Source organism: Sus scrofa, chromosome 2 (genome assembly GCF_000003025.6).
Source record: "Sus scrofa isolate TJ Tabasco breed Duroc chromosome 2, Sscrofa11.1, whole genome shotgun sequence".
Taxonomy (NCBI): Eukaryota; Metazoa; Chordata; class Mammalia; order Artiodactyla; family Suidae; genus Sus; species Sus scrofa.
In genome coordinates, this window is record NC_010444.4 from 11,950,350 (window position 1) to 11,970,826 (window position 20,477).

General features: G+C 43.5%; 2 protein-coding genes across 2 annotated transcripts; both read right to left on the minus strand.

Moving 5' to 3' along the window:
• LOC100515358 (olfactory receptor 4D9) lies at nucleotides 5,498-6,429 on the minus strand. Its single transcript, XM_003122688.3, is given in 4 exon segments — nucleotides 5,498-5,793; nucleotides 5,796-5,851; nucleotides 5,853-5,907; nucleotides 5,910-6,429. Coding segments are annotated over 4 exon segments (927 nt in total).
• On the minus strand, nucleotides 14,034-15,032 carry LOC100515525 (olfactory receptor 4D11). The gene has a single exon (XM_003122689.2). It carries the CDS (start codon nucleotides 15,030-15,032, stop codon nucleotides 14,097-14,099), a length of 936 nt encoding a protein of 311 aa, XP_003122737.2. The 3' UTR covers nucleotides 14,034-14,096.

A 20,477-nucleotide genomic window follows, 5' to 3' on the forward strand; every position in this document is an offset into this window, starting at 1 on the left:
ATAAACTCTGATGGTACAGAGTTTTGGTGACTTAAAACGTCGCCCAGTCACAAAGGTTTTGCTTGAGGTAGAGTCAACAGAGAGGTTGGAAAAGAAGGCACCCTTGTGACAAGTATGGAGGGTCAGAAGAGCACTGACATCTGAGCAAAGATGGAACCAGGTGGTAAATGGGGATTTTTCTGCAGATAGATGCAGCGGAGGACAAATTTATGTCTTTATTGGAATTTTATTTTATTTTGTTTTTTCTCTTTAAAAATATTATTGGCGTATAGTTACTTGACAATGTTGTGTTGGTGTCAGATGTGCAGTAAAATGAATCGGTTACACGTATACACATATCCATTCTTGTTCAGATTATTTTCCCAAGTAGGTTATCCTAGCATATTGAGTAGAGTTCCCTGTGCTTACAGTACGTCCTTGTTGATTATCTATTTTATATATAGTAATGTGTATTTTATAAATAACAGTGTGTATATGTTCATCCCTGTTCCCCCCCGCCACCTTTCCCCTTTGGTAACCATAAGTTTGTTTTTGAAGACTATGATTCTGTTTCTGTTTTGTATCCTTGTTTTTTTTTTTTTGGTCTTTTGTCTTTTTAGGGGCACACCTGTGGCATATGGAGGTTCCCGCTAGGGGTTGAATTGCAGCTGTAGCTTCTAGCCACAGCCACAGCCACAGCAGTGTGGGATCCGAGCCGTGTCTGAGACCCACACCACAGTTCATAGCAACACTGGCTCCTTAACCCATTGAGCAAAGCCAGGGATGGAACCTGCATCCTCATGGATACTAGTTGGGTTTGTTAACCACAGAGCCACAACAGGAACTCCTCTGTCATTTTGTTTAGATTCCACATGTAAGTGATATCATATGATGTTTGACTCTCTTTGACTTTCACTAAGTATGATAATCTCTAGGTCCATCAATGTTGCTGCAAATAGCATTATTTCTTCTTTTTATGGTGGAGTATATATACCACATATATTCCATTGTACATATATACATTCCATTGTGTACATGCACCACATCTTTATCCACTCCTCTGTCAATGGACAGTTAGGTTGCTTCTACGTCTTGGCTATTGTAAATAGTGCTGCAGTGAACATTGGGGTGCATTCCAGAATATTTTTGAGTGGTGAGAGTAGAACGGAGCACAGGAAAGGATAATCAATAAGAAAAAAGACACTTGTTTCTATAGGAACGTCTGCATCAGTAAATGTTTGTTTACAAGTAGCCTATGGAAATGATGGGGCTAAGTGATGGTTGTCTTCCATGAGTCTTGCCTTCTTGGCCAGTCTTCTTTGGGCAATGGACTCCAGTGTTCCATCTTTTGGAACCTAGCCTGCAAGTCTAGTGTCATCCTAATTCCAGGATTGCCTTCATCAATTTGCCCTTTTTTTCTTCTTTTTTTTCTTCCCCCACTTTTTAGGGCCGCACCCTGGACATATGGAAATTCCTAGGCTAGGGGTCCAATCAGAGCTACAGCTGCTGGCCACAGCCACAGTCACAGCCACACAGGATCTGAACCACGTCTGCGACCTACACCAAAGCTCACGTCAGTGCCAGATCCTTAACCCATTGAGCGAGGCCAGAGATTGAACCTAGGTCTTCATGGACACAAGACAGATTCGTTTCTGCTGAGCCACAATGGGAACTCCCAAGTATTTTTATGTAATAAGAGACTCTTTTTAGAGACAATGCTTTAGACCTCATAATCTAATCCAACCGTGAGGTCTTAGCCATGATCGTAAATGTGGAGGAGATCCCTAGAGCTCACCATTTTTCATGTTCTTTCTTCTCTCTGGCATCAGAACCAGATACATTACCCCCTTGCAGTTAACTGGGGTACATGATGAAGGGCTGGCCCACCGACCATGGTCAAAAATGATACACACTACTTTCAGGACTGGTTCCTATCGATCCCTCCCCTTTCCACATTATTCTTTTTTTTTTTTGTCTTTTTGTCTTTTTTTTTTTTGCTATTTCTTGGGCCGCTCCCACAGCATATGGAGGTTCCCAGGCTAGGAGTCAAATCGGAGCTGTAACCACGGGCCTACACCAGAGACACAGCAACGCGGGATCCGAGCCGCGTCTGCAACCTACAACACAGCTCATGGCAATACCGGATCGTTAACCCACTGAGCAAGGGCAGGGACCGAACCCGCAACCTCATGGTTCCTAGTCGGATTCGTTAACCACTGCGCCACGACGGGAACTCCTCCACATTATTCTTAATCCTCTCTCTCTCTTTTTCCATTTGCAGGATGAATGGTGAGGATTCTGAGACTCTTTAGAGAAAGGTGGAGCCGAGATGGAAGAAGCTTGTCTCTTTAAATGACTGCCTGGAACAGCTCTTTCTAAAGACCAGTGTCGGCCTGCGACATGAGCAGGAAATGCATTTTTATTGTGGTTAACTGCTTTGATTTTGGACGTATTTAACACAGTTTTTAGTCTACTTGGATTAGCCATGAGTGTCAGTTTCTGTAGCTTGAGCTTGATCAAATCTGGAGACATAGTAAAGTCAATAGATCCCAGACAAATATCAGCTGGATTGTTAGATAATCCATCTCCCAACACCATTATCATTCTTCTCATTGCAGACAACCAGCAAAATCTCAGATTCCCTCATTAAAACTTTATACATTTTTTTTTCTTTTCAGGGCACACCCAAGGCATATGGAAGTTCCCAGGCTAGGGGTCAAATTGGAGTTACAGTCGCCAGCCTACACCGCAGCCACAGCAACACAGCATCTGAGCCTCCTCTGCAAACTACACCACAGCTCATGGCAGTGCTGGATCCTTAACCTGATGATGGAGGCCGGGGTTCGAATTTGCATCCTCATGGATACCAGTTGGATTCATTTCTGCTGCACCACAACGCGAACTCCTATACTTTTTCTTTCTTTTTTTTTTTTTTTTTGTCATTTCTTGGGCCGCTCCCGTGGCATATGGAGGTTCCCAGGCTAGGAGTCAAATCGGAGCTGTAGCCACCGGCCTACGCCAGAGCCACAGCAACACGGGATCCGAGCCGCATCTGCAACCTACACCACAGCTCACAGCAACGCCGGATCGTCAACCCACTGAGCAAGGGCAGGGACCGAACCCACAACCTCGTGGTTCCTAGTCGGATTCGTTAACCACTGCGCCACGACAGGAACTCCCTATACTTTTCTTAACATATGAAATTCCCTGGAGCTGCAGTCATAGGATCCCAGATCCTGGATCCCATTGGACTGGGGATCAAATCCACACCTCTGCAGCGACCTGATCTGCCTGCAGTCTGCTTCTTAACCCACTGTGCACAGATTTTCTTTAGCTTCTAATGGATTAAATGGAAAGTGTAAAGGAGTTGTGAATTCTCATGTGCAGAAACAGAGAGAAACCTGGGTCTGGCTAGTCTATGATTGGAATAATCCTGCTATGTAATAGGGAGTCACTTTCTTCCTTTGGGAATGCTTAGTATTGGCCTTTTGTAAAGACATTAAAACAAATTTCAATTAAAAATATTATTGGGGTACAGGTGATTTACAACATTGTGTTAGTTTCAAGTGTGCAGCAAAGTGAATCAGCCATATGTATATACAAAGCCACTCTTTTTCAGATTCTTTTCCCATCTAGGTTATTGCAGAATATGGAGCAGAGTTCCCTGTGCTATACAGTAGGTCCTTGCTAGTTATCTGTTCTATAGATGGTAGTGCATATATGTCAACCTCAAACTCCCAATTTGTTCTCCCCCCCCGCCCCCCCCGCCACACTGATTAGCATCTGTCTTTGCTTAAGCCTTTCGCAAATTCAGGTGCGCTGTCTACAGGCTCTGCCTGTCAGTGTTATTTCTGTATGAATACTCCCACATAGAACATTACCGATTTCTGCCCAGGAAGAAATCTTGGAGCCATTTGGGGATCCTCTCTCCCCAAGCGAAAGCGTGGATTTGCATTGTTTGGGGGACCACAGGTGGAGTTCTCTTTTCCCTATTTTCCTTTTAAATGTCAGATACTGGTCTTCACTCCATGGGTGTCTGGCTTTGTGGCTGCAGGGAGCCCACCATCACACAAGTGTGACCTACTCTTGCACACCAGCCTCTCCCTCTGCATATACTGATTTATGTGCTTGAATTTTCCTTCTCTGTCTTGCTACCCTTGGCAATGGTAAGGGGTATATTGTCAAACATCTTTTCAAACTCTCAGGAAAAGTGCTTACAATATTTCCACTACACTTTGTTCTTATCTTTGCGAAAGCAACTTGAGGTACGCTTCTGAGACAGTGACTCTATTGAATCCTTCTGCAGCAGTTTGACTCCTAACACTGTCAGGCACATAATAAGTGCTCTGTCAATACGTGTGGGATGAATAATTGAAAGTGGGTAGTGGAAGGTGTGAATGGGACTCACTTTAAAACGGTATCACATATAGGTTCCCAGCACATCCTATAGGACTAACCGCGTCAGGACCCTATGGTCCCATAGATTTAATTGCTTTCGGCCTTATGGTGATCCCTTCCCATTTTGAGAAAGTGAAATATTTGATATTTATCTTAACATTTTGGTATTACCTTGTCCTCATAGAATTTTTTTCATATTAAAAAAGTTCTTATTCTATTCTTTCTACTCTATTCTATTCATTTTGCCTTTTAGGGCCATACCTGTGGCATATGGAAGTTCCCGGGCTAGGGGTTGATTTGGAGCTGCAGCTGCTGGCCTAAGCCACAGCCACAGCCACAGCAATGCTGTATCTAAGCTGCCAGTTCTGAGCTTAATATCTGCCGTTTGTAAATAATTTAAAAAAATTCAATTTAATTTAATTTAATTTAATTTTTGTCTTTTTGTCTTTTTAGGGCTGCACCCTTGTCATATGAGGTTCCCAGGCTAGGGGTCAAATCTGAGCTGTAGCTGCCTGCCTACAGCTACACCAGATCTGAGCCACGTCTGCAACTTACACCACATCTCATGGCAATGCTGGATTCTTAACCCACTGAGCAAGGCCAGGGATTGAACCTGGGTCCTCATGGATGCAAGTCAGATTTGTTTCCACTGAGCCACGGTGGGAACTCCTATAAAGAAATATTTAAAAAATTTAAATTAAAAACATTTTATTGGGGTACAGTTGATTTACAACCTACACCACAGCTCATGGCAACACTGGATCCTGAACACACTGGGTGAGGCCAGGGCTGGAACGTGCATCCTCATGGATACTAGTTGGGTTCGTTAAAGCTGAGCCTTCTTCCCATTTTTGAGAAAATGAAATTTTATATTTGTCTTTATATGTTGGTATTGTCTCATTCTCATAGAATTATTTTCATATTAAACAATTTCTTTTTTAAAAATTAAAGATGATTTACAATGTTGTGCCAATTTTTGCTATACAGCAAAGTGACCCAGTCATGGACACACACACACACACACCACACACACACACACACACATATATACACTCAATCCCTTTCTCATACTATCTTCCATCATGTGGGACCTCATTGCTTATCGTTGTCCTCACAGAATTTAAATCCTTTCTGAATGCTCCAGTCGTTTCTTTAGTCTCCTCATGGCTGATTTCATTTCCTGGTTCCTCAAGGTATAGATCATAGGATTGAGCAGCGGAGAGATGACAGTGAAGGTGACAGAGATAGCGGTATCCGTGGGGAGGGCGGTGAAGGGCCGGGCGTAGACGTAGATGCAGGGCACGAAGTGCAGGGTCACCACGGTGATGTGGGAGGTGCAGGTGGAGATGGCTTTCCTCCTGCCCTCCCCCTGGTGAGACCTCAGCATCCTGAGGATGACTGTGTACGAGATGAGAGAAAGAAGAATATGAACCAGCTGACCAGTCCATTGTTGGAAATCATCAGGAGCTCCAGGAAAGGTGTCAGTGCAGGCGAGTTTGAGGACCTGGGGGACATCACAGTAGAAAGTGCCAGAACATTGGGTCCACAGAAGGGGAGTGGGAGCAGCAGGGAGATCTGCGCAACGGAGTGGACAAAGCCCCCCACCCAGGAGGCCACCACGAGGCTAGCGCATCGTTCCTTCCTCATGATGGTCAGATAGTGGAGGGGTCTTGAGATGGCCACGTAGCGATCAAAGGCCATCACAGAGAGAGAGAAAACATCTGCTCCCCCCAGAAGGTGGAAGAAGAACATTTGGGTGACACAGCCATTGAAGGAGATGGTCTTTCTCTCTGACAGAAGATCAACTAGGACCTTAGGAGCTGTGATGGAGGAGAAGCAGATGTCAAGAACGGAGAGGTTGCGGAGCAGGAAGTACATGGGGGTGTGCAGATGAGATTCCCAGGTAACTGTCACCATGATGAGGAGGTTTCCCACCAGAGTCGTCATGTACACCAAAAGCAAAAAGACGAATAAGACCCAGCTCAGCTCTCGCGACTGAGTAATTCCCAGGAAAATAAATTCTTTCACTCGGGTATAATTTCCCTGATCCATTGAGTCACAGATCTTTTTTTTCAAGTATATCTCTGGAAGAAATAACAGCATGTTAAAGAATGTGTTATGAAATCTACTAGTGTTTTTTCTGTCACTTGAGTTTTTTTTCCTTTTTCTTTTTCATGGCTGCACCTTGCTACTGATGCTGTGGTTCAAAGCCCTCTTCCCAACAACTGGGAATAAGTGTAAAGTGCCATTTACCCTCTAGGGATTTTTTTTTTTTTTTTTTTTTGGCCTAGGAATTTGAACTAATGCATATGTTAAAAAAATTGAGTATTGTATCACACGTCTGCTTATAAATAAATTTATTTCTGTATGCAACTGTAAATATAAGCATTTGCATTAAAAAAAACCTTTACAGAAAGAAAGCAAACTATAATCTTCAATTTGTGCTTCAGTCATCTGGATACCTGGCTTTGGGGCATAGGGGTGGCAACTTTCAAGGTCTCAGCATTATAGCAATGTGGGTAGAATTATGGAGCTCTGTTTTGTTTATTTTTTCCCTCACTTTTACCGAAAATTTATGTTCATTTTATTGCTTCTAAAACCCATCATATCCATGTGAAATATGTATTATGTTCCTGAATTTATGGATGAGGAAATCAAGGCACAGAAAAATTAAGAAACTTGTTCAAGTTCTCACCACTGGTAGAGCCATATCACAAACTGAGATCTGTCTTATTCCAAAGACCTATGGTCTTGGGAGTTCTCTTGTGGTGCAGTGGGTTGAGAATCTAGTACTGTTTTCGCATCAGCTCAGGTTGCTCCTGTGGCATGAGCTCCTGGCCTGGGAATTTCCACTTGCCACAGGTGCAGCCAAAAAAAACAAACAGAAAGAAACCCTAACGACTGCAACTACACTTCTTCCCGCTGTTGGTCAGCCCTTCCCAGAAAATCCTGGAAAGGAAAAAAAAATCCTTTGCAAGCAAGTGAAAGTAGAATGTGGGCATAAGATGGTGATGTTAGAAGCTGCGCCTGGTGAATAAAAGGTTTAGGAGTTCCCATCGTGGCGCAGTGGTTAACAAATCCGACTAGGAACCATGAGGTTGCGGGTTCGATCCCTGTCCTTGCTCAGTGGGTTGAGGATCCAGCGTTGCCGTGAGCTGTGGTGTAGGTCGCAGATGCGGCTCGGATCCTGCGTTGCTGTGGCTCTGGCGTAGGCTGGTGGCTACAGCTCCGATTAGACCCCTAGCCTGGGAACCTCCATATGCCGAGGGAGCGGCCCAAGAAATGGCAAAAAGACCAAAAAAAAAAAAAAAAAAAAAAAAAAAAAAAAAAAATAAAAAAAAATAAAAGGTTTGGCTGAAGGGACTCACATGAGAGGATGTCAGAAGTGACTTGGAAAAAAAAGGAGAATTTTAAAAGTAGACTTTGCAGTCTTTAGAGGTACCTTCGCCCAGAACCTACATCACCACAAAGTGTTCAGTGCAAGGTGCAGAAATGAGTTCTGGGTAGCATTATCCCAAACACAATCTCCTTCCTAAAATAATGGATATTGTGAGTTCCTACGGATGCTGGATGCTGTCTTTGTACCAAGTGGGGAGGATACTTTGAACCTGCAGCATTGTGCACACTGCGCTGAAACACTGGCTTAATAAAGAAGGAGGGAGGGGAAGTGGATAAAGAAATACAGATGTGGGGAGGGATAAATTAGGAGTTTGGAATTAACATATACACTCCACACTACATAAAACAGATAACCAATAAGGACCTACTGTATAGCACATGGAACTCAATATTTTGGGAAAGGCATCTATAAGTGAAACCTATAAGGGAAAAGCATCTGAAAGAGAAATATGTACATATATCTGTATGAATATCTGAATCACTTTGCTGTATACTTGAAACTGACACAACATTGTAATCAACTATACTTCAATTAAAAAAAAAGAGTTATAATTTTATCTGTTTTTGTAAAGTCAAAAGAAGGATCATGAGGGTTTCTCAGAAATCACCCCATGCTTTGGAAACAAGCTTATCAAACATCTTGGACAGAGCCTGTAAACCGAGGGTTACCCCGCAGCCCAGCTTCCCAGAAAGAATGCTGCTCCATTCTCTACATTGAGTTGAATCTCTGAGAGCTCGCCTATGCCACAATTTTCTCTCTCCCAATACTGAAAAGCCTCTACTCTTAATTGAATCCTTAAATTTTTAGAAGCCTTATGCATATTGAGTTGCGAAGCTGGCCAGATTGCATGTACTAAATTCAGGAATTGCTGACTTTCAGTGCTGTTTTTCCAAGGTAATTGTCCTCCTGAGAGGCAGGAAGTAGCCAGGCACCTTCTCAATCACCTTCAAAACAATTCAAACCTCACCCTCCTCCCTCCCACCCCCTAGTAAAATGCATCACATCCCCTGGAGCCAACTGAACTTCCTCTTCTATTTTACAAGCCACAATTTCCTTCTTCCTCATCGTGAACAACTACTGCTTTTCTTGGCTTCATTAAAAGTCTTGGTTTCAAAAGGAACATTCTATACATTTGTAGCATTTCTGAAAAATCTACACCCCCAGCTTTTGAGTTTTGGAAGTTCACAGGCAAGCACTAACAGACTCAGGCTCCAAGTGAAAAAAATCAACCCTCTTATGATGCTCCCATTGCTTCTTAGAAGTAGGTTCTGGGGAAAGTCTTTGTTTCATGGACAGCCTACCTCAAAGCTAGCGATTTGGTTATGTTTTTCTTTCAGCTGGGAAAGGGCAGACTTGGGGAATCACCTCATTCTGACTCTTCACCTGACAGTGCCTCAACCACCTCTCTTGTCCCTCAGCCACATGCCTAATAAAGGAATTTGCAAAGGGAATATTGTTGTGTATGAATGCAGAAGCTGAGTGGCCAATTCAATGGTGTTCTTGTGAGAGTCATTAAAATGTCACCAAGGCCTCCTCCTTTCTCTCTATCTCCCTCATCGCCTCTCTGCCCCATCCCAGGTGTGCATGCAGAGACACTAGTGCATCTTCAGGACATAGCCTTTTCTCTAGAGGAAGCCCATGAAACGGTGCATTATCATCCTTGGCTTAGGAGGAACATGCTGTGTTGCACCACACCATGGAGCGTGCGTTTTTCCTTCTTCCCAAAATTGTTTTGCTTTCAATCAGCTGGGAAATGAAACTTAAGTAAAAGGGTAACAACAGAAAAACAAATCAGAACTCAGTGGTTACTGTTAGGGTAGCTCTCAGAGACTGGAGGGGGTAGATTTATTTTTATTTTTTATTTTTTGCTTTTTAGGGCTGTACTCGCGGAACATAGAAGTTCCCAGGCTAGGGGTTGAATCTGAGCTGCAGCTGCCAGCCTGCACCACAGCCAGATCCAAGCCCTGTCTGTGACCTACACTACAGCTCACGGCAATGTCAGATCCATCACCCACTGAGGGAGGCCAGGGATTGAACCTGCATCCTTATGGATACTGGTTGAATTCTTTACCGATGTGCCACAACAGGAATCCCCAGCTTGTGATTTTATGTCATCAAGATAAATGATAGACATGTGTGTAATTGGATGCAATTGACCTCCCCCTCCCCTGAGTTATTGAAACAGGTTGTATCTTGTGTTCAGACATAGGTTGAGGAAGTGTCAGGGACAATGGCATGGCAGGGCTTTCTGAGTTCCTGCCCCTGGGATCATATTTCTGTAGCCGAAATGTGGCCTCCGCCTCTGTGCATTGGCACAAATTAAGTCTCGGAGAAAGAGTTTTAGGTGAAGCAGAAAGAACAGCTTAATTGCTTTGCCAGGCAAAGGAGGCCATGGCAGGCTAAGGCCTCAAAACTGTGTCCTGTCTTGAGAGGAAATAGCAAAAGGTTTTATAGATTCAGCTCAGAAGACAGGGTTATTGATTAAGGTGTCTATATTATTCTCCCTCCATAGATCATTTCAGAGTCGTTGGGTCCATTGGTCAGTCCAGTGATGGTTTTGAAACTGACAATACTTACGACTTGAACCCAGCCAGCAGATTGGGACTTGAACCCAGCCTAAACCCAGACTGGGACTTGAGCCCACGTGCTGGGACTCGAATTTAGCCAAAAGCCAGATTGAGACTTGAACCCACAGTTTTTAAATTAGAGTCACTCACCTGGTGTCTGGACTTACTGAGGTTCAGGTTCTTTGTGCCTCAGTGCAGAAGGAATTCAGCAAGAGAGAAAGTGATAGGCAAGAAATAGATTTATTAAGATGCTTGTGAGAGATGCAAGCAGGCAGGCAAGGAGGCTCTGCCCTAAGGATTAGGTGGGCTACAGTTTTTTTTTTTTTTGTCTTTTTGCCATTTCTTGGGCCACTCTCACGGCATATGGAGGTTCCCAGGCTAGGGGTCTAATCAGAGCTGTAGCCACCGGCCCACACCAGAGCCACAGCAACGTGGGATCCGAATTGCATCCGCGACCCACACCACAGCTCATGGCAATGCCAGATCCTTAACCCACTGAGCAAGGCCAGGGATTGAACCCGCAACCTCATGGTTCCTAGTCAGATTCATTAACCACTGGGCCACGACGGGAACTCCAGGTGGGCTACAGTTTTATCATCCAAGAGAAATGGGGGTGGCAAAAACCACCTCTTTCTCTTTCTTCAAGTAGTAGCTTCTTCTTGGTATCCGGTATCAAAGTATTTGACCCTATAAGGTCAAACTAGGACTGTCATGGTGCTTATTAAAAACAGCAGAAGGGTGGTCCTTAAATTCCTGCCCTTGGTCTGAACCTGAATGCTGGCCTCGCCCCATCCCCACCCAATGGCCTGAGGTGCATATCTGGCACCTCCACCAGTCAAGCAAGCCTGCCTCCTTCTGAAGGCCCTCCAGAGCGATCACCAACCCACAATGATCTCCCAAAGCTCCCCAGGCCCCCTCTCTCCATCCATGGTTCCCCACTGGGACCACCCCCCGCCCCCCCCCAACCACCACCCATGCAACTATCCCACTCCATCCCTATCTGTTTCTGGCTGTCTTTGGGGTTATCGTTCCTTGACCTCTTTGGAAGATTGCTCACAGGGAAGTGGCGAAAGGTGGTGTTCCTTTACAGAAGAAAAACTAGATGCAATAAAACACTGGGTGCAGTAACTCTAACTAGAAAGTAAACATTAGCAATACGTTTGTGTGTCCAGGCAGGGCATAACATAATGGAGGTGGTTTTAACTAGTTTTGTTTTTTAGCTGTAACAAAATTTCCTAATGATTAACTCCGGAGTCAGTCTTTTGAGACTGAGGGGAGGCCTGGGAGGTGAAAGGAAAAGCCTTTTACTTCAAAACATAAGGACTCAGGCGTTTGTACATGGTTTCACTTCTGAGATACAGTGATTCAGACTCTATAGGTCTTTGATGCCATCCAGATCTCACATAGGGATAACACTCTGATTTGAGGGAGTCACAAGGGGTAGGAAGAAAAGGAAAGGACCCATTTGCATGAACTGGGCTCTAAAGTGGCTTGCGGTATGCATTTTTCATAGGCAATTTCATATAGAAAATCTTAGAGAGTCTAGAGACTAGAGACCCGAGCTGCTGGAGCAAATGTAGCAGAACCCGATGAGCAGTGAGTTGACAAGAATTTGTGGGCTGGGTTAATGCTGTAAAAAGTTAGAGCTGATTGACAGGAGCAGGAAATAATGAACAAGTGAGTCAGTTAGTTAATGGATGCTTAAGGGGCCAGCCCAGGTCCGATGAGGGGCAGAAGCGAAGTTTGCTTTCAACACTCGCCAAGCTTTGGCTGCCTCCCCTGGGCTCTCTTCTAACCCACTGGCTCTGCCTTCGTGGTCTGACCCCTCATCCCTACTCTCTAAGCCATGGTTTATCTTTGACCCATTGTATTCTTTCGCTATGAAACTCTCTCGCACTGTGTACCTCATCATCTTCAGGGTGATTCTTCGAGTTGTATATAAATAACAGGAACACCTATTGTCATGTTTTAATGACAAAGCTAGAAATTTTAAGGAGTTCCCTTTGTGGCTCTGTGGGTTAAGAACTCTACAGAGTGTCCATGAGAATGGGGTTTCAATCCCTGGCCTTGTTCGGTGGATTAAGGATCCACTTTTTTTTTTTTTTTGGTTTTTAGGGCCTCACTTGAGGCATATGGAGGTCCCCAGGCTAGGGGTCAAATTGGAGATACAGCTGCCAGCCTACAACACGGCTGCAGCAATGAGAGCTATGAGTGGCGTTTGTGAGCTACACCACAATTCACGGCAATGCGGGATCCTTAACCCACTGAGGGAGCCCAGGGATTGGACCTGCAACCTCATGGTTCCTGGTTGGATTTGTTTCTGCTGTGCCACGACGGGAACCCCAGGATCCACTTTTTTTTTTGTAAGAAAAAAAATGAAAGCTAGGAATTTTAAGATGATAGGTGCTTTGACTTCTAGGTACATTCCATCTTTTCCACACCATTTTTTCCCCCTAATAATGACGAGTATAGATCATACAGAGGAGAAGAGTGTGACAGGTCAATGGGTAACGGAATGTGAGTGAGGCATAATAGTTTAGTTATTAAAGTGGATCCATTTGCCTTTACCTGAGCATTTACTGTCTGCCAGGCAGTGTATGTTTCACATATACCATCTCATTCTAACCTTCACAACAACTCCAAGAGAACCTTTGTACAGGGGACCTGTGCCCTGTGAGGAGTTAAAATAGCTCAAGATCACACAGATGGATGGCAGAGATAGGATTTGGATCCAGGTCTGTTTAACTCTGAAGTTCGAGCTTTCAGCCACAGTGCTCTACTTTTTTACTTTTAACCATATTTCCCCAGACAAAACCACAAGCCTATACTTCCTCTTCACAAATATGAACATATTGAAAGATAGAGTTTTATTCTTCTTTAACACCCTCTTTCTCTCTTTCTTCCTCCTTTTCTCCGGTGGGGAGAATGTAAATCCTCAGTGGTGTAGTCAGTCTGATATTTGCTCTGGTAAGACTACAACGGTGCACAAGTTCTTGAGTAATGAGAACAGATTGCTCTTGGTGTAGGATCCCTGAGGTTCTGCCTGCCTTTGTCATGAGAGTGTGAATTTGGCATGTCTAGTTCTGCATAAGCTAAATCCCTTGAGGACATTATGGGAAATATTCCCAAGCTTCTTCATTCCTGATAGGAATCTAGGAGGACAACCACTACATACCTTTGAGGTTCTCCATGGGTTACAAGCCCATATGGAGCTTAACTCAGCAGAAAAAATGTTCTTAATCTGTGACAGGCCCGTATGTACTCATATATGTGTATTTCAGAGGCAGTGATCATGAAATCTTTCTAGAACAGGATTGCAGTTGGGCCATGGACAGGTCCAGCCATGAAATAAATTGCATTCCTGTGGCAAGAGGAATTGACCTTCTGAAGACTTATCTCTAACTAAATTGATAGAAGATCTTGAGGAAATCACTCTATTCTTCTTCTATTTCATATTACTCACCTCTTGGAAAAGGGATCACTCTTCACATGCCATAAAACTTTCATGGTTGACACATCTTTTTTTAGTCTTTGAGTGGAAATATATCAATCAGCTCAATCCTATAACACGAGATACTTCATGTTCACCAGAAGCTTGGGTTACTAGTATCCTGTTAACTTAAATTGGAAAATAAAGTATTATCTAGTGAGTTTAGTTGGTTTATTGACCGTATATCTGAGTATATAAATTGACTCCATGGGTAAAACACTGAATGGAGTCTTTGTTGATGAAGAGGATGGAGAGCCTCAGTCTATCGCCTTTCAGAAGGGATGAGTCTTCCCTTCAGTTTCCTCATGGCCGACTTCATCTCGTGGTTCCTCAGAGTGTAGATCAAGGGGTTCAGCAGTGGGGAGATGACGGTGAAGGTGACGGAGATGGCCTTATCTGTGGGGAGGGCGGTGAAGGGCCGGGCATAGACGTAGATGCAGGGCACGAAGTGCAGGGTCACCACGGTGATGTGGGCGGTGCAGGTGGAGATGGCTTTCCTCCTGGCTTCCCCTGCCTGAGACCTCAGCATCATCAAGATAACTGTGTAGGACACAAGCAGGAAGATGAACCACAGGGTTGTGACTAAGCCATTGTTGGAAATCATCAGCAGCTCAAGAACAAAGGTGTTGGTGCAGGCGAGTTTGAGGACCTGGGGGACATCACAGTAGAAAGTGTCAAGGACATTAGGTCCACAGAAGGGGAGTGGGAGCAGCAGGGAGATCTGCACGACGGAGTGGACAAAGCCCCCCAGCCAGGAGGCCACAATGAGGGCAGTGCACCGGCCCCTGCTCATGATGGTCACATAGTGCAGGGGCTTGGAGATGGCCACGTAGCGATCGAAGGCCATCACGGAGAGAGAGAAAATATCTGCCCCACCGAGGAGGTGGAAGAAGAACATCTGTGTCATGCAGCTTGTATATGATATTGTCTTTATCTTTGTCAGAAGGTCTACCAGGACCTTGGGAGCAGTGATAGAGGAGAAGCAGATGTCAAGGATGGCTAGATTGCGGAGCAGGAAGTACATGGGGGTGTGCAGGCGAGACTCCCAGGTCACCGTGACCATGATGAGGAGGTTTCCCAGAAGAGTTGTCATGTACACAAAGCTCAAAAAAAGAAAGAAGACCAAGCTTAGGTCTTGGGACTGAGTCAGTCCCAGAAATATAAATTCTGTTACTCTGGTGCCATTTCTCAACTCCATTGAATCATGTTTCCTCTTCCTCTGTAGATTGGAAAAAATTAAAAGTGTTATTTTGGAAAGTGTTTACTCTCCCTTAATAGATTCAGGTTTATAGAGTCAGGTATTTGGTCTAAAAACTGGTAAGATATTATCCCCACTGAATTGCTGCTCTGGGGTTATTGCTAGTGTGTGAAAGTGATATAACACAAGCATGCAATTTATTGTTCTTTCTCTGAGAGTTCCCTTGTGGCCTAGTGGTTAAAGGATCTGATGTTGTCACTGCTGTGGCTTGGGTGGTGAGGGTTTGATTCCTGGCCCAGGAACTTTTGGAGGCTGCAGTTGCTGCCCCCAAATTATTCTCCTGTAAATTATAGATATTTTAGAAAATGCACAAAATAATGTTCTAAATATTCAAGATAAAGAGGTGGATATTAAATATTCATAAAGGAGGTATTGTGGTATGATGGATATAAAAATGGCATCAGTTTGGTGTATGGGTAAGAAAATGCCTATTGATATGACTGAGTTCCTATAAATCCCACAGGAATGTGTTGCTTCCCCCCTCCCCGTCCCCCAGACTGGGTGGCTCATTTACATGGTTTAAGAATTGCTGTCTTTAGAATGGTTCTCTTTGGCCTTCATTCTGCAGAAGCACTCCTTTCTTTTTCAAACCACAAGTGTAATTCTATGAAAAATTAGAAAACTTTAAGGTCATTATTGCTCTATTCTTTCTTAAGGGGATTTCTTTGTTTCTGCATTTACTTTAAACTACTTCAGGTACTCAAACCCCTGGGTGTCAAAATAACAGCTATGGAAATAAAGGTGTAACTCAGAGCTTCAGTTCATTGCTTCAGTTTATTGCTTAAAATTAATTGTTTAAAATCGAGCGATCATGCACATATAGACTCATGTACTTCAAGTGTACACGTCAATAAGCTTTGACACAGGCACAGGCCCCTGCCATCATCACTATATTTAAGATAATTAGCATGTCTATCACTCCCAAAGCATCCTTGTGACCCTTCGTAATGTCTCCTCTGCCCCTCCTTCTTCAGGCAACCACTGAGCTGCTTGCTTCTGTCACTCTGCATTAGTTTGTATTTTCATTTTTTTATTTTATGATTTTTATTTTTCCATTACAGTTGATTTACCCTGTTCTGTCAATTTCTACTGTACAGCAAAGTTACCTAAAGTTATACGTATAGTATACCCAGTTATTATACGTATAACTATATATATATGAGAATATATATATACATATACATTCTTTTTATCACATTATCCTCCATCATGTTCCATCACAAGTGACTAGATATGTTCTCTGTGCTACACAGCAGGATCTCATTGCTTATCCACTCCAAATGCAGTAGTTTGCACCTATTAAAGAAAGACAGTTGGTTTGTATTTTCTAAATTTTTTTTTATGAACTGTATTTTACAATGTGTACTCTCTTTTTGTTTGGCTTCTTTTACACATAAAAATTATCCATGTTTTGGTGTGGACCAACATTTTGTTCCCTTTTATTGCATGGCTATGCCACGGTTTATTTATCAACTCACTTGTGGGTGAACATTTGGGTTGTTTTTAGTTTTTGGCTCTTATCTTAAAGCTTCTATGAGTAGGTCTTCACATGGACATATCTTTTCATTTCACTCGAGTAAGTATCTAAGAGTGGAATGGCTGTTACTTTTCAAATTCAATAATAAAATATACAAACCAATTAAAATGAAAAGGACAAAAGGTTTGAACAGACACTTGAGCAAGAAGATAGAGAGATAGCAAATGAGCATAGGAGAAGATGCTTAGTGTCATTCATCACTGAGAAAATGTAAATGAAAACCACAGTGAGATAATAGCATGTACCTGTCAGAATGGCTAATATTAAAAAGATGGATATATCCAGAGTGGGCAAAAATGAGGAGGAATTGGAATGCTGGTGGGAACATAAAATGGTACAACCACTTTAAAAAACAGTTTGCTTGTTTCTTAGGATGTTGAACGTGTACTCACGGTATACTCTTGATGGCTTTTGAATTCCTATCTTTTTTTTTTTTTTTTTTTTTGGTGAGTCCTTGAAATGGACCTTAACTTCTTTCTTTGCAGTTTATCTCTCTTTTCTTGCTATAATCAGAAACAAAGGAAAAGTGAAAGCCACTTCCCTCCCACTTTTGGGGTGTATTTTTCCAGTTCGGATGAAGACATTTCTTTTCGCCCAGCTCACTTTCCCTTCAAGTTGTCTTTCCTTTGTTTGCAATTTTGTCCAAAGGCCATTTGGTATGGAAAACTGGAAAAGCTACTGAGAGGCATCACAGCATACAGCAGATACAGGGGGATTACGGTATCACCCAGCTTGTTCAGATCCCAGCTGGACACTTACTGGTTATGCAAACACAGGCAGGTTCCTTCGCCCACTTGGCCTCAGGCTCTGCACTGGTGTTTAGAAACAGGAGCATCTCCCTCATGTGATTTTTGTGAGGGTTAAATGAATTCATCTATGTAAAGCATCAGGACTTGGAGCACTGCCTAATCCTTCATAAGTGTGATTACACATGTGTGACCTTAAAGAAAAACTCTGGGTTAGTAACTCTCACAGATACATGACTTCTTTAAAGATACTGGTAATCTTTCAGAAGAACGGAAGGTTCATCCTGGCATGTAGCATCGTGTGTACTTATTACATTATTTGCAGTCAAAATCTATTTGTAAGTATTAAGGATTACATCTAACTTTCAATTTTTCTCACTCATTTTCTCACTCTTATGTACAGGTACCCAGACGTCACAAATGTACATGCCAAGGTAGGGTTATGCATCTTACCAGAAATGCCAAGTTTTCTTTGCAGGTCTCCAACACCTTAATTAATACTCCCATGAATCATTCAGTTTCAGAAAATTCTCTTAAATGCCCCTCTGAAGGGCAGTGATTTCAATGGCTTCTCTTTCACCTTTATGTGGTAAAGGGCAGACACTGGGAATAGTATTTTCTTGAGTCTTCCATGCTGATATACCACGCCCTGTCGTATTGACCAATTCCTTAATCCCCTAACCAGGATGAGAATTATCAGAGGGCATGTAGTTGGATGTGGTGCTGGAACAATTCTGCTGATGGAGAGGCTGTTTCAGTGGGAGTAATTACGAAACGACTCAGGCATATACACTTAGGAACACACATTTGGTCATGGGTCTAAAACTTTCCAGCAGTGGTAGAGTCTCTCCTTGACCAACACTGCTCAGCTGCCCCTGGATTTTTCAACAAAGCCTTGACTTTTGGAGCTCCATGCTTGTCTCTGCATCGTCCAGGGGTAGCCCAAATCCTGCTAAGCTATGGTAGCCAGACTCTCCCATCCGCCATATCTGATCTCCTGCCATCCTCATCCTCCGTCGCCCCCCAGGTGGTGTCTGATCACCCTGGCCTGCCTTCAGCAAGGATCCTGTTAGGTCAGTTTAGCCACGATGCCCCCTGCCCAGCCCCCTGATGATTACCTCTTGGTAATTTTCCTAGTGGGAGATGAATGTCAGTCCTTAGGGACTGTGAGCAACTTCCTAAGGCAGTTTCATCCATGCAGGGAGATTCCTGAAGGGTGATACACAGGTAAGGGCAGGAGACCTCAGATCTGAGGGTTATGTAGGTGAGAGTGAAGGAGATCTGAGTGGGGTGATGACCAAAGTGGGTGATGGATTTCTCATGGGCTACGCAAATCCTACTTGCTTGACCTTCAAAATTTTTCAAAATCCTCACTGCCTCCAGGGTGACTAACTTAAGTCATACCTTCATAATTTCTACTGCAGTAACTTTCTAACTGGTCTTCCCATCTTGTCCTTACCTCTCCTGCAATTCTGTTAAAACATGCATCATTTTTTTTCCTTTCTATGGCTGCACCTGCGGCATATGGAAGTTCCCAGGCTAGGTGTTGAATAGAAGCCACAGCAATGCTGGATCCGAGCTGCATCTGTGATGTATGCTGCAGCTTGAGGCAACACCAGATCCTTAATCCACTGAGCGAGGCCAGGGATTGAACTCATCCTCATAGACACTGTCGGGATCTTAACCTACTGAACCACAGCAGGAACTCCAAAAACATGCATAATTATTCCACTTTCCAGAGCCCTCTAAGGACAACCCATCTTACTTTATGGGAAAGTCAAAATTCTTAGGATGGTTTCAAAGGTTGTAATGAACTGGTCCCATGGTCCAATCATCTCTCTGACCTCAACTACTACCACTTTCCTCCTTCTTCCCCTCATCAAATTACAAAGGCTTCCTTGCTGTTTCATGGATGCTCAGGGCACACCCCCACCTCAGGGCCTTGGCACGTCTGATTTGTGCCCTGAGATGTGTACCACAACATCCCATTTTCCTAGTTTGAGTATTTTAAGATCCATAGTATACCTCCAGAAATGGAGCCAAACAAACAAACAAACAAACAAACAAATGAGAAAACCAAAAAACCCCCCCAGGTTATAAATGGCATAATAGTTAAGCAAAAAAAAAAAAAAAAAAAAAAAAAAAAGTCGAGTTGATACATTGACCAGTGTTCTCCACATCATTCCAATCCTTCTGAATGTACATACATAGTCTGAAGAAGCTTCAGAGGTTTCTATGCGTTTTAGAGAGTTAGGTGTCAGGAATAAAAGCATATCTGTTGTTTTTTTCACCGTATTCTCCAATGATTTGAGCAGCAAAAACAAGTGAGAGGAAATATTCATGCATTGACTTTTTAATTTTTCTTCTTTTTAAGGCCACACCTACAGCATATGGTAATTCCTAGGCTGGGGTCAAATCAGAGCTGCCGCTGCAGGCCTATGCTACAGCTATGGCAGCACTGGACCCGGAGCCGCATCTGTGACCTACACCACAGCTTGCTGTAATGCTGGATCTTTAACTCACTGAACAAGGCCAGGATTGAACCCACATCCTCATGGACAACAGTTTGGGTTCCTAACCCAACGAACCACAATGGGAACTCCTTGATGTTTAAAATTTTTACGAGTGTTTTCTATGTTCTGCTTGTTCTGCCAGGTTCTTGGATAAAACTGCAAAGCATAAAGTTAAGAAGGCATGGAGAATAGGGTCTGAGGGTTAGAGCCAAGTTCAAGGTGCTGAGGAAGAGCAGTGGAGGGTGGCCAGTGGGCCAGGGCATCAGAGGAAGGTCAGAGTAAGGACCTTGCACCAGGTCATAGAGATTTTTCATTTAATTAATTTTTTGTTTGTTTTGTTGCATTCTCTTTTGCTTCTTTCTTTTCTTTTTTGGCTGCCCTGTGGTATATGGAGTTCCCAGGTGAGGGATCAGATCTGAGCCACAGTTGCAACCTATGCCACAGCTGAGCTGGATCCTTAATCCACTGTGCTGGGCAGGGGATCGAACCTATGTCCCAGCAAACCAGAGACACAGCTGATCCCCTTGTGCCACAGTAGGAACTCCCAGGTCATGGGACTCATAATTGCTGAGGTCCATATTCTTTTTTT

Coding starts and splice junctions, on each gene's coding strand:
- LOC100515525 (XM_003122689.2), bottom strand. CDS start 15,032: ATGGAGTTGAGAAATGGCACCAGAGTAACAGAATTTATATTTCTGGGA.